Raw genomic sequence first — 13912 nt, 5'->3', positions numbered from 1 at the left:
TTGGAGGGCACTGTCAGTCTATGATGGCCTTTGTGAGGCCTTCAGCGTACTCAGCAAGAGAGTTCTCATCACTGCAGATATGCTATACATGGGTGGCTAGGCTGTGTAGGAGGGATTTTTTCCTTCACAACTTTAGCCATCTGGATCCTTCCCTCCACCAACCTTATCTGAACTAAATAGATGTGAGTTATCGTTACAACAAATTCTCTGCTTCCATAATCATCCTGGCTCAACCTGAGGTAACCTGATGTCCCCCCAACCTCCACCCAAAAGTTTCCCCTTTCTTAAATCCTATTACCTGCTCTCAATTCATGTCCCCAAGTCGCCTTTAGCATGTGCCGCTTCCCACTAGCCATTACCATTGAGCCAGTCTGCATACCCACCACCCTTCCCTCCCACATTCTTAGCCAGTAAACTGCCGCCTCACACCAAAATGCTAGCCACCCACCACCAGTCCCTTTCCCTGCCTCACCCACCGCAATCTCTCCACCTGCCAAAAAACAGCAAACAGCATTGGTAGAATTAGTTCAGCTGGCACCATGTAGGGGCACAAGTGCAGGCATGCACGTGTGTGTGTGTGTGTGTGTGTGTGTGTGTGTGTGTGTGTGTGTTACTTTAGCTCATCGAAGGATAACTTCTGAAAAACTCCAAAACCTAACAAGTTTTATTTCCTTTGTGTGTGCCTATCGATAATTGTGATTATATACAGGCCTAGGTTTCATAAAATACAATTATCATGAACACCAGAAAAACTAAATAATATATTAGTTATCTCACCTCTTCTGGTATATGGAAGTATCGTATCTGCCTATTCATTAGGAAAAATGACTCAAACAAATAATGTTGTCCTCTTGGATTTGTAAATATAGCATCAGACATTGTAACATTCATATACCTGGAATCAAAACCAAATTATAAAAATGTTTTAGTCCAATGTCCAAATAAATAATCATTCTTATAGCAAGATTTGCGCCTAAATTCAATAGGTATTTGGCCACCTACGTGGTGGTGATTACAGCTTATGTACATTCAATGGTAATTTGAGAAGGTACTTATAGTTTTTAATATTAAGCAAGAGTGGGTGAAGCAATTAAAAGTAAAAGAAAATTACAACTACGATACTAACATCAATTTTACTTCAAAAAGTATGCATTAGCAGGAGTGTATGCTCACACATTGTGCTTATGATAAAAGTCATGTCTCAGCTGGGAGAAATGGGAGTTCATTCAACAACATAACAAACACCACATTGGTCTCTCAACCATTTAACATCAAAATTTAATCAACCGGTACACCAAGAGTTATTGGAAAAAAGAACAAGGGATCTCTCTTTCATGAAATGAAACATAATCCATTAAAATTTGGTTTGTTGGTTTAAAATAGGGGGAAGGGACCAAACAGCCAGGTCATCAGTCCCTTGATCCGAATAAAACAATGCCACAAGGGTGAGAATAAAACAAGCAAGACTAACAACACAAAACGAAGAGAAAGGAAAAACCACAAGAACAACAGAAGGGCAACAAACACTTAAATTGCAAAGAGGGGAGAAGAAAACAACATAAACGCAAGAAACAGGTAGAAGAGATTAAAATTACAAAACATATTACCATGGCTGATAACCATGAGAATAAAAAGGAAAATCCAGCCACTCTGCAACACATTAAAACCTCCACCCTAAAAGCACTAGGGTGAAGGACACAGAGGGGCAAATCACATGTGCTAAAACCCGCCCTCATGAAAAAAACGTAAAACTAGGAGTTGTCAGATAAAATGAGTGGCAACAAGTCCGGCAAACGAAGATTTTGTCCCAGGGCAGTCAAAGTGGGACAGTGCGCCTGAATGTGGGCCACTGTCAACTGGGCGCTGCATCAACACTGAGGCAGGTCTTCACGGCACACGAGGTAGCCGTGGGTCACCCAAGCATGGCCAATGTGGAGCCGGCAGAGAACAACAGAGTCCCTGCGAGAGACCCGCATGGAGGACTGCCACACATTTATAGTCTCCTTAATGGCACGCAGTTTTTTGTGTGTACTGAGACTGTGCCATTCCGTCTCCCAAAGCCGAAAAAACTTGTGACGTAAAAACAAACACAGGTCAGTTATTGGAATGCTGATCTCCATAAACTGTTTCCATGTAGCCTGTTTGGCCAGCCTGTCAGCAAATTCGTTTCCTGGGATTCCAATGTGTCCTGGGGTCAACACAAACACCACTGAATGACCGGACCATTCCAGGGCACAGATGGACTCCTGGACGGTCGCTACCAAAGGACGATGAAGATAGCACTGGTCATAGCTTGTATGCTGCTCAAGGAGTCAGTACACAGAAGAATGGATGTTCTCAAGAGCACGAGATATAGCCACCAGCTCTGCAGTGAAAACACTGCAGCCATTGGGCAAGGAATGCTGTTCAATATGCCCTCCATGGACATACGCAAAGCCGACGTGACCATCAGCCATTGAGCCATCAGTGTAAATCACTTCATGCCCTCGGTACATGTCAAGAATTGAGATGAAGTGACAGCGGAGAGCCGCGGGGTTAACCGAGTCCTTTGGGCCTTGTGAAAGGTCCAGGCAAAGCCGCAGCCTAAGTGTACACCATGGAGGTGTATGCAACTGGACCTCGAATATAGGTAGTAAAGGCAAAGACTCCAGTTCAGACAGAAGGGATTGGATGTGAACTGCAATTCTAAGCCCTGACCTGGGCCGCCGATGTGGGAGATGAACTGCCTTGGGTGGGAAAAGGAGATGGTAATTCGGATGCGCAGGAGAACTATGAACATGTGCAACATAGCTGACGAGCAGTTTTGCACGCCTGACCTGCAATGGAGGAACTCCAGCCTCCACAAGGACGCTGGTCACCGGACTCGTCCTAAAAGCTCCAATTGCTAGTCGAACACCACAGTGGTGCACTGGATCAAGTAAACATAATGCTGACGGCGCCGCCGAACCATAAACCAGACTCCCATGGTCAAGGTGGGATTGAACAAGGGCTCTGTACATATGCAGCAGTGTAGAGCAATCTGCACCCCAGTTGGTGTTGTTCAGGCCGTGGAAGGCATTGAGGTGCTGCCAGCACTTCCCCTTAAGCTGACGAAATACGTCTCCACTACAGTGAGGGGATCATCAGTAAGGTAAGGTTCTGGTTCCGGATGAACGGTACGACGCCAACAGAAGTGCATAACACACAACTTTGCAACCCAAAACTGGAAACTCTGGCCTAGATCCCATGACTGTGCCTTGTGGATGGCTCCCTGTAGGCACCGCTCAGCAACACCAGTACTGGTGGAGCAGTACAAAATGCAGAAGTCGTCTGCATACAGAGAGGGTGAGATGGACGGCCCTACAGCTGCAGCTAGACCATTAATGGCCACTAAAAATAGAGAGACACTCAATACAGAGTCCTGTGGGACCCCATTCTCCTGGATATGGGGGGGGGGGGGGGGGGGGGGGGGGGAACTATGGGAGGCACCAACTTGGACACGGAATGTATGAAGCGACAGGAAATTCTCAATAAAAATCGGGAGCGGGCCTCGGATACGCCACTCATATAATGTGCCACGGATATGATGTCACCAGGTGGTGTCATATGCTTTTCGTAAATCGAAAAAGACGGTAACAGGATGTTGGCATCTGGAAAAGGCTGTTCAGACGGCAGACTCGAGGGACACAAGATTATCAGTGGTAGACCAACACAGGTGGAAGCCGCCCAGCAAGGAGCCAGTAGGCCACGTGCCTCCAGGACCCAACCCAACTGCTCACACACCATACGTTACAGCAGTTTCCAAAGAGTGATGGTGAGGCTGATGGGCCAATAGCTATTCTCATCAAGTGGGTTTTTGCGCAGAGGTGTTAACATAGTGCTCAGCAAAGTGGTCTGCAATCACGTTTGTGTTGGTAGATAACACGCCATTTATGTTAACACCAGGAACAACTGTTGGGGTCTGGTACCCAAAAACTTGTTTGACCTTTGCCCAGACTTGGGAAGGTGGTGTCATTAAAATTTGGTGACACCCAAGACAGACAACATAACCTCCTCACAGTGTTGAGAGTGCCCTCAAAATAAGAAAGCCTTGGCTTTGTGAACAATGTCCTATGTGACACCAGGTTCACCTTATCACACACTATGCTATGTAGGGGAAGTTAACAATGGAAAATTGTGGATGGAATATCAACAATGGAAGGGACAGATTGCTGCTCACCACATAAAGGAAGCACTGAGTCCCAGACAGTCACAATGAACAAAGACTGCTAATATATTTAAGTTTTTGGACAAAGTTATTCTTTGAAAGTAGAAAAGACACACATTCACACAAGCACTACTCTCAGACACACGGCCACTGTCTTCGGGTGCTGAGGCCAGATCGTGACTGCACTGCTGTGAGCAACAATCTTTCGGGGTGGGCGATGGGGAAATGAGGCAGCTTGAGATGAGGAATGAGAGATGGCAGGATAGGGGTCAGGGGTGCTAGTCCTGCTTGTGGGAGCATGTAGGAACGTGGTTGGAACAGGATAGCGCAGCCAGGCACAGTGTCAGGAGGCTGTGATAGGAGGTGGGGAAGAGGAGGGGAGAAGAGAAGGGGAAATTATTTAGGTGCATAGAAGCCTTGTGTAGAACTGGAGTGGGAGCAGGGAAGGGGCTGAGTAGACAAAGGACTGGGACTAGCATAGGTTGAGGCCACGGGGTTTGCGGGAACAATCCAGATGGCACAGGCTGTGAAGCAATCATTATAGTTAAGTACTTCATGTTGGACACCACGTTCAACAACTACATAGTCCAGATATCAATTGACCACAGTTTGATGGTGGTCATTTACGCAGACAGACAATTTGTTAGTTGTCATGCCCACAGAGTTTGTAGCTTAGTCGCTAGATCATTTGGCTGCTTTCAGAGATGGCCTTCCTTTGATCAGGCTGGAAACGCCTGTTTGATGATGATTGTTTTGTGGGGTGCTCAACTGCGATCATCAGTACCTGTACAATGTGCCAATTTTTACACAGTCCAAGTTTTACATAGTCCAATCTAGCCACTGGGACCAATGATGATGATGATGATGATGATGATGCTAACACAAACACCCAGTCCTCGTACAGAGAAAATCCACAACTTGGCCGGGAATCAAACCCAGGACCCCGTGTCTAGAGGTAGCAATGCTAGCCACTAGACCACGAGCTGTGGACGTTGGAGAGGCCTGTGACAGGACTGGAGTAGGTGGATGTATGCGACACGTCTTACATCTAGGTTGATTGCAGGAATGAGCCATAAGGCAGGGGGTTGGAGTCAGGGGTGAAGTACGGATGAACAAGGGTATTATGTAAGTTCGGTGGACAGTAGAATACTATTGTGGAAGGAGTTTGGAGGATATTCCTCACGCCACAGAAGAGCTAGACGAAAGGCACAGGGAAGTATGACTGGCTGACTACTTAACAAAAAACATAGGTAAGCCAGTCACCCTGTTAACACGTTTAGGATATCTCCATAAAATTTTCGGAGACAAGTCGGACAGATCACAAAACCTTAGAAACTCTAACCACATTCATTTCAATGCCACATAAAATAGAGGACAGATCTGCCACTGCCTTCTGGTCTGAAAATAAAACACAGTCTAGGAAAACGTGGCTCACAGTAATCTGCATGCCACAAGCACCACACATTGGAAGATCATTGCCCCCCAAGTGAGATGCCATGCATCAGAGGACTGCGGCCTACATGAAGACGAATGAGGCGGACCACATCCCATTTTCATGGCTGGAAGGAGGCATGCCATGGCTGCATAGTGGGCTTCACTATATTCAGCTTCTTATCTGTCACTTCCATCCACTTGTATTCCCATCAACACATGAGTCTGAACCTCAGCAGCAAGGAGACACCATGCAGGGGGATGGCGCACTGAAAATAACTGTGGATCACAACACATCTCCTTGGCTGCAACATGTGCCCTTCCATTCGCTGCAATACCCATGTGACCTGGTATCCAGCAGAAAAACACCTCCTTCCCCAGCTGTTATAGCTGGAGGAGGGTGTTCTGGATATCCCGGACTGCTTTCTCTGCTGGGTATAAGTGTTGTAGAGAGTGAAGGGCACTCAGAACCAGAGCAGATAAGGAATTTAGCACTTGATGCACATCTCATCTACTCCAGTGCCCACAAGATCAAATATAATTCTGTGTCGAAGACCGTGAAATCTCAAGGCAGTCGGGCTTCAAGGACATGATCAGGAAAAACAATAGAGTAACCAATGGAGTCCTCCCGTTTTGATCCATCTGTAAAGACAGTTATAATGTCATAAAGTACTGTGTTAAAAACATATGTAGGAATACAATCTTTCCTACACTGCACTAAATCTAAAAGTACTTTGGGCCTCTGCAGTAACCATGGTGGCAGGCAGTTAAAACCCTGGATTTGTGGTTGTATGTGCTCCATACCAAGTGACTAGCACATGCCACACGCAGATTCCATATGACCTTGTTACTTGACGATGATTGGAGAAAAGGCATTCCAGAGGCGGACGAGCAACAGTGTATTATGCAGATCATGTCACAGCTGTGAGGAACTTACACACCTGACACAGCACGAGGAGCTGCCACTGGATGGTGAGTGGTGGTTCCCCATCCTCAGCACAGAGACTGGATACTGGCTGGTCTTGTAAGCACACATGGCCAGCCTAATCCCCCCCTGCCCACAGTGGATGGCATCGATAATCTTCAAGTAGGAAGGCCTCACAGACCTGTACACAGTGCACTCACAGTCCAGCCGTGAACACACAAAAGCCCTACAAAACTGGAGCAGCCACACCCTGCCTACTCCCCCAAGATCTGTGGCTATGGCACTTTAAGATATTCAGTGACTACTGGGTTGTGGCTTTCAGGTCTCTCAGGTGTGTAAACCATGACAGTTTTGAATATAAAATTAGGATGAGAAATCTCACTGTAGAACAGTATCCCGCATATGCAAGTCAGGTAAATTAAAAATAGGGCGAGAATGATTAAAATAATTGAAACACACACACACACACACACACACACACACACACACACACACACACACACACACACTTATCTGCAGAAAACTGAAAACCCATCACTGCAGCCCACACCTCTAACCTCTGCAATGGAGTTGCAACTTATGAGTTGCCATTGCAACACTGGAGGAGGAACAGACAACAGCAAAATCATCCACAAATGAGGAACACTGTCCGGGACTCCATACAGTAGACGTGATGCGGTTTATGGCTATGGCAAAGAGGGTAACACTTGAAACATTGCTATGAGGGACACCATTCTCATACTCAAAATGATCTGACAGTGTGTCACTAACTCTGGACCTAAAAAGTTGCCAAGACAGGAAAGACCATATGAAGGAGGGGAGGTGGCCACAAAAACCCCATTTATGCAGTTGTAGAAGAATACTGAGTCACCATGTAGTATTTTAAACTTTACTGATATGAAAGAATATGCCTACACATTGATTTTTATGTAGGAAAGTCTGCTGAAAAGCCGCCTCCAGTAGGGCCAGATTGTCGGCAGTGGACCGAAATCTACTGAATCAACACTGAGTGCTGCTGAGGAGTAGCCTGGTCTCGAATCACCAGATCAGACAACAGTTAACCATTCACTTCGAGGTCTTTCCTCACAGCTCATTAAGGCAATACTCCAGTAACTACTGGGCATGTGCGGCCCTTACCTGGTTTGAGGTGAGGTATCAAAATTACCTCTCTCCACGAGTTGAGGAACTGACCTATGTACCATATCAAATTAAAAGATTCGAGGAGGATTTCCTTTGACACTGCTGACCAGGTGAAGTATCACGAGCCTCAGACAGTGCTAATTCCAGCTCCCACATGGAGAAAGTATAGTTGTAAGATGGTGTTTGGAGACACACCTGTTTCAGTACTGCTGCTATTGGTAAAGAAGTTTACCAGGGATCCTCCTGATGGCTTCCCATTCTTTTGTAGAACAAGTGGAATGGTTGATAGAGTCCAGGAACACTTGCCATGAACTTTTTGTGCTCGCCTTAATTATGCATTGAGCTTTGCCTCTCGCGACCTGAAATGCTTTTAGGTTCTCTGCTGTTGGGCGGTATTTAAACAGTTGAAGAGCCACACACCTGACCTGTATTGCTGAGTGGCACTCATCGGTCCACCAATGAACAGGTTGCCTCCTAAGATGACCCAAGGACTTCGGGATGGATACGTCAGCAGCATGATGGATCACTCATGTAATATGGTCCATCCATTCCTGGACACTGTCGCAGTGTTCAAAAAGAGCCACCTTGGTGAAAAGTGTCTAGTTATGTGGGGTGAGAAATGGTCACTGGAATGAAGGTTGTCAATGCCTTACCATTAAACAGAGTCTGCAATGCCTAGAGGGCTTAAAGAGAAGTCGGTGGCTGAGAATAACCCACTAGGAGCACAGAAGTGAGTGGGAGTACCTGTGTTAAGGATGCACAGCTCATGAAATCAGACCTCGAGGACATGTAGAGGTCAAGTCCCCCCAAGACATGATGGGCATTGAAGTCTCCAAGTAGGAGAAATGGTGAGGAGATTTGTTCCATACAATCTGTAAGAGCCTCAGAGTCTACTGCATCTTGCTGAAGTAGATACAGTGAGCAAACACTGATCCTCTGACACACATCAGTTTCAATGGCAACTGCTTGCTGGTCAGTTGCCAGGAAGAGAGCAGAGGTGTGGTGTGCATTATTGACAAAGACAGCAACTCCTCCCTTGGCTCTGTCCCTAGTCAGGTCATGCTTCTAGTGAAGGGTATAGCCCCATAGCATTCTCGGGATGAGGCTGCATGGTTGTCATTGCAATTGATACAGCAGGGAGAAGGAGGTGGCCAATCGCCCTCGTGAGCATCCGTACCACAAGTATTGCATTTAAACAACTGGGGTCATACACACCCATGTCAAAAGAATGGAACATGTAAACAGAGAGGAGTTAAAAAATGACTAAACATCAATCCCAATTGACATACGAGAGGACAGCTAAAAACAGGGACATAGAGAAAGGAATAGTAAATACACCATATGGAAATGGAGGTCCAAAACTAAAAATTTAATGGTCTTTGCTTTGACGGATAAAAAGTAAAACATGGTTGATAGCCCACCCGTCATTTGCTCAATTGGCCGATAACTCAGATGGAAAACCCAAGCAGGAACGTAAATGGTTAAAAAATGGACATTCCGCCAGGAAGGGGTGGGCAGTTAAAACTGGGCCACTATGGGTACAATGTGGTCAGGGAGCACCACTTATCAAATTATGATGTCTAACAGGGCAGTGCCCAATACACGACCTAGTTAAAATGACCTCCTCCCGATGGGAGGACCAAGAGGAGGTCGTCCAAGCTGCTGGCAGAGGCTTGCTAAACCTGAGCTTATTCCCATGAAGGGAGGACCAATGGCTATGCCAAAGGGACACTACCTCCTGACAGATGGCAGCACAGAGATCATTGGAGGGAATATAAGAACTATTGGGCTGAGGTACAAAGACTGCAGCCTTGGCAGCAGCGACAGCAGCCTCATTTCCTGGCATACTGACATGACCAGGAAACCACATAAATTGCACAGTGGCTCCACCTAGAGTAAGCAAGTGACACTTTTCCTGGACCTGTTGCACTAAGGGATGGGCTGTGTACAGCGCACATAGACTTTGAAGGGCGCTGAGAGAGTCTGAGCAGAGGACTCAATTGAAAAGTCAGTGTCGCCGGATGTACTCCGTGGCCTGATACAGGGCGAAGAGCTCAGCTGTAAATACTGAGCAGTGTGCCAGAAGCCGATATCTGAAGACATAGGCGCAAATGGCAAAGGCACACCCTACACCACAGTCAGTCCAAGAGCCATCAGTGTACACAAAGGTACCATCAAGAAATCCCATGCAAAGGTTGTGAAACTGAGGGCGATAGAGCGAGGATGGTGTAGTGCCCTTAGGATGCGAATGAAGGCCAAGGTTAACAAGGGCTACTTCATGAAGCCAAGGTGGTGAAGGGTTCACACTCACTGGGAAAGTTGCAGGTAGTGTGAAGTTAAGCTGCCAAAGCAAGTGCCGAAAACGGACTCCAGGAGGTAACAGAGAAGAGGGATGCGCCCCATACTGGTAATCAACAGAATCATCGAAGATGGAGATATAGGATGGGTGGCCACACATGGCAGGCAAAACAGCATGTATACCTGCTGAGGAGGAAGTCACAGCAGGAGGACAGTGGTAGTTCAGCAGCTTCAGCAAACAGACTCGCACCTTTGCTAATTTAAAAGGAACCACTGGCCACACGGATGCCACGATGGTGGATATTGTTGAGATTTCGTAAGAGGGATGGATGTGCAGATGCATAAACAAAGCAGCCATAGTCGAGTTTCGAACAGGAACCGGTACAAATGGAGGAGGGTGGTTTGATCAGCACCCCAGGAAATACCATTGAGAACACACGGGACATTGAGGGACAGCATACAGCAAGCTGCCAGGTAAGACATGGGAGGACCAAGACAGTTTCCTATCGAGCACAAGCCCCAGGAATTTTGTAGTTTCAATGAACGGAACGGCAATGGGTCCAAGATGTAAAGATGGTGGGAGAAATCATTTGCACTGCCAGATATTCATACAGACAGTTTTGTCAGTGTAAAACGAAAGCCATTGTCAATGATCCAGGAGTAAAGACAATCAAGACGTAGCTGAAGATGCCACTCAGTGAGACAGGTCCATGCAGAGCTGCAATAGACGGCAAAATTGTCAACAAAAAGGGAGCCAGAGATGCCCAATAGGAGAGAGGCCATTGCAGGGTTAATGGCGATAGCAAAGAGGATGACACTCAGGATGGAACCCTGAGGCACACCGTTTTCCTGGATAAAGGTATTCAGCAAGGCAGAACCCACATGCACCTTGAAAACTCAGTCTCTTAAAAATTCCTGAAGGGTACAGGGCAGGCAGCCACAGAAGCCCCATGTGTAAACAGTATGGAGGATACCAGTTCTCCAGCAGGTGTTGTAGGCTTTCTCCAAATAAAAAAACATGGCTACAATCTGGGATTTCTGTAGAAGACCATTCATGACATGGTGGACAAAATACCGAGATGGACAACTGCAGAACGCCGTGCTTGAAAACCACACTGTGCAGTCATTAGTGAATTGCGAGACACGAGCCACTATACCAGACGAGTATGACTCGTACGTTACATCACCTTGCAAACACAGCTGGTGAGAGAGATGAAGCGGTACTAGAAGGAAGTTCTTTGTCCTTACTAGGCTTAGGTATGAGTATGATGGTGACTTCATGCCAATATCCAGGAAATGTTCCCTCTGCCCAGATGCAGTTATTTGTGTTAAGCAGAAAGTGCTTGCCCACAAGAGAAAGGTGCTGCAACATCTGAATGTGGACAGTGTCTGGCCATGGGGCAGAAGATTAGGATGAACAGAGTACGATGTAGCTGCCTCATAGTGAAGGCGGCATTGTACCACTCATGATTCTGAGAAGAGAAGGGTATCACCCGAGCCACCTCCGCTCGTTTCTGATGGAGGAAGGTGGGGTAACAGTTGGAAGAGCTCGAAATTCCTGCAAAATGGTGGCCCAAGCTGTTCGAGGCAGCAATAGGGTCCCGATAACATCATCTGCTCCTGTCAGGCCAGAAATTGGTGAATGTATCTTGGTCCCAGGAAGCCATCAGAAGCTGGCCCACATAACAGAGGAAGGGGTGGAACTGTTAAAAGAACTGGTGAATGAAATAAAGCTAGCTTTTTTGCCATCTTGAAGAACGCGAAGACACTCTGCACGCATCTGTTTATAATGAATGCAGTTTGCCATTGTACAATGACGATTAAAAATGCGGGGAGCACATCTCCATACGCGAATTGCATCGTGGCATGCCACAGTCCACCAAGGGACTGGGAAACGGCATGGTAAAGAGAAAGTGTGAGGAATGGAAGGTTCTGTAGCAGTAAGGATCAAGTCTACATCTAAATCTTCATCTGCATCTATGTGCTTAGTCTGCTAGTCACAATAAAGTGCCTGGCAGATGGTTCAATGAACCACCTTCAAGCTGTCTCTCTACTGTTCCACACTCGAATGGTACACGGGAAAAATGAGCACTAAAATTTTTCTGTGCGAGCCCTGATTTCTCTTATTTTACTGTGACAATCATTTCTCCATATGTAGGTGGGTGCCAACAGAATGTTTTCACAATCAGAGGAGAAAACTGGTGACTGAAATTTCATGAGAAGATCCTGTCGCAACAAAAAACACCTTTGTTTTAATGATTGCCACTCCAATTCACGTATCATGTCTGTGGCACTATCTTCCCTATTTTGCGATAATACAAAACAAGCTTCCCTTCTTTGTAATTTTTCGATGTCATCCGTCACTCCCACCTGATGAGGATCACACACCGCACAGCAATACTCCAGACAAGTGTGATGTAAGCAGTCTCTTTAGTAGACCTGTTGCACATTTTTAAGTGTTCTGCCACTGAACCTTAATCTTTGGTTTGCTCTACCCACAACATTACCTATGTGATTGTTCCAATTTATTTTATAATCCCTACGTATTTAGTTGAATTTACAGCCTTCAAAATTTGGCAGATATCTTTTAGTACTCATGTGAATAACTTTACACTTGTCTTTATTCAGGGTCAATTGCCACTTTTCGCACCATACAGGTATCTTATCTGAATCATTTTGCAATTCATTTTGGTCACCTGATGACTTTACAAGATGTTAAATGACAGCACCATCTGCAAACAATCTAAGACAGCTACTCAGATTGTCTCCTATGTCATTAATATAGATCAGGAACAATAGAGGGCCTATAACACTACATTGGGGAATGCCAGATAATACTTCTGTTTCACTCAAGAGGACTTTCCATCTATTACTAGAAACTGTGACCTTTCTGACAGGAAATCACGAATCCAGTCACACAACTGAGGCGATAGTCCATAGGCTCGCAGTTTGGTTAGAAGACTCTTGTGAGGAACAGTGTCGAAAGCCTTCTGGAAATCTAAAAATATGGAATCAATTTTACATCCCCTGTCGATAGCACTTGTTACTTCATGAGTATAAAGAGCTACTTGTGTTTCAGAAGAACGATATTTTCTGAATCCGTGCTGTGTGTCAATAAATGTCTTTTTTTATTTTATTTTAGGTACTTCATAATGTTAGAATACAATATATGTTCCAAAACCCTACTGCAACTCGACATTAGTGATGTGGGCCAGTAATTCAGTGGATTACTCCTACTTCCCTTTTTGGGTATTGGTGTGACTTGAGTGATTTTCCAGTCTTTAGGTACGGATCTAACTGTGAGCGAGCGGATGTACATAATTGCTAAATATAGAGCTATTGTATCAGCACACTCTGAGAGGAACCTGAATGGTATACAATCTGGACCAGAGGTCTTGGCTTTATTAAGTAATTTAAGCTGCTTTGCTACACCGAGGATATCTACTATGTTTCTCATCTTGGCAGATGTTCTTGACTGGAATTCAGGACTATTTACTTTGTCTTCTTTGGTGAAGGTGGTTTGGAAAACCGTGTTTAATAACTCTCCTTTAGTGGCACTGACATCAGTGACTTCACCATTGTTATTGCGCAGTGAAGGTATTGATTGCGTCTTGCCACTGGTGTGCTTTATGTAAGTCCAGAATCTCTTTGGGTTTTCTGCCAGATTCAGAGACAGAATTTTGTTGTGGAAATTATTAAAAGCATCTCGCATTGGGGAATGTGCTACATTTCGAACTTCTGCAAAACTGTGCCAATCTTGGAAATTTTGCGTTCTTTTAAATTTGGCATGCTTTTTTCGTTGCTTCTGCAACAGTGATCTCACCCGTTTTGTGTACCACAGGGGATCAGTACAATAACTTATTAATTTATAAGGTATATATCTCTCAAATGCTGTTGACACTATCTCTCTGAAATCATTCCACAGCTTTTCT

At 45.5% G+C, this 13912-nt stretch overlaps 1 protein-coding gene across 1 annotated transcript in view; it reads right to left on the bottom strand.

The window, feature by feature from the left end:
• Positions 1–13912, bottom strand: part of LOC126236991 (U7 snRNA-associated Sm-like protein LSm10) — a 62986-nt gene that overhangs the window by 36947 nt on the left and 12127 nt on the right. The window contains exon 2 of the mRNA XM_049946719.1: positions 778–895. Within this exon, the coding sequence (XP_049802676.1) occupies positions 778–895 (118 nt within the window). The remainder of the gene's footprint in view (positions 1–777; positions 896–13912) is intronic.

This window comes from Schistocerca nitens, chromosome 1 (genome assembly GCF_023898315.1).
Source record: "Schistocerca nitens isolate TAMUIC-IGC-003100 chromosome 1, iqSchNite1.1, whole genome shotgun sequence".
Lineage (NCBI taxonomy): Eukaryota > Metazoa > Arthropoda > Insecta > Orthoptera > Acrididae > Schistocerca > Schistocerca nitens.
This window is presented reverse-complemented; position numbering and strand designations above follow the sequence as displayed.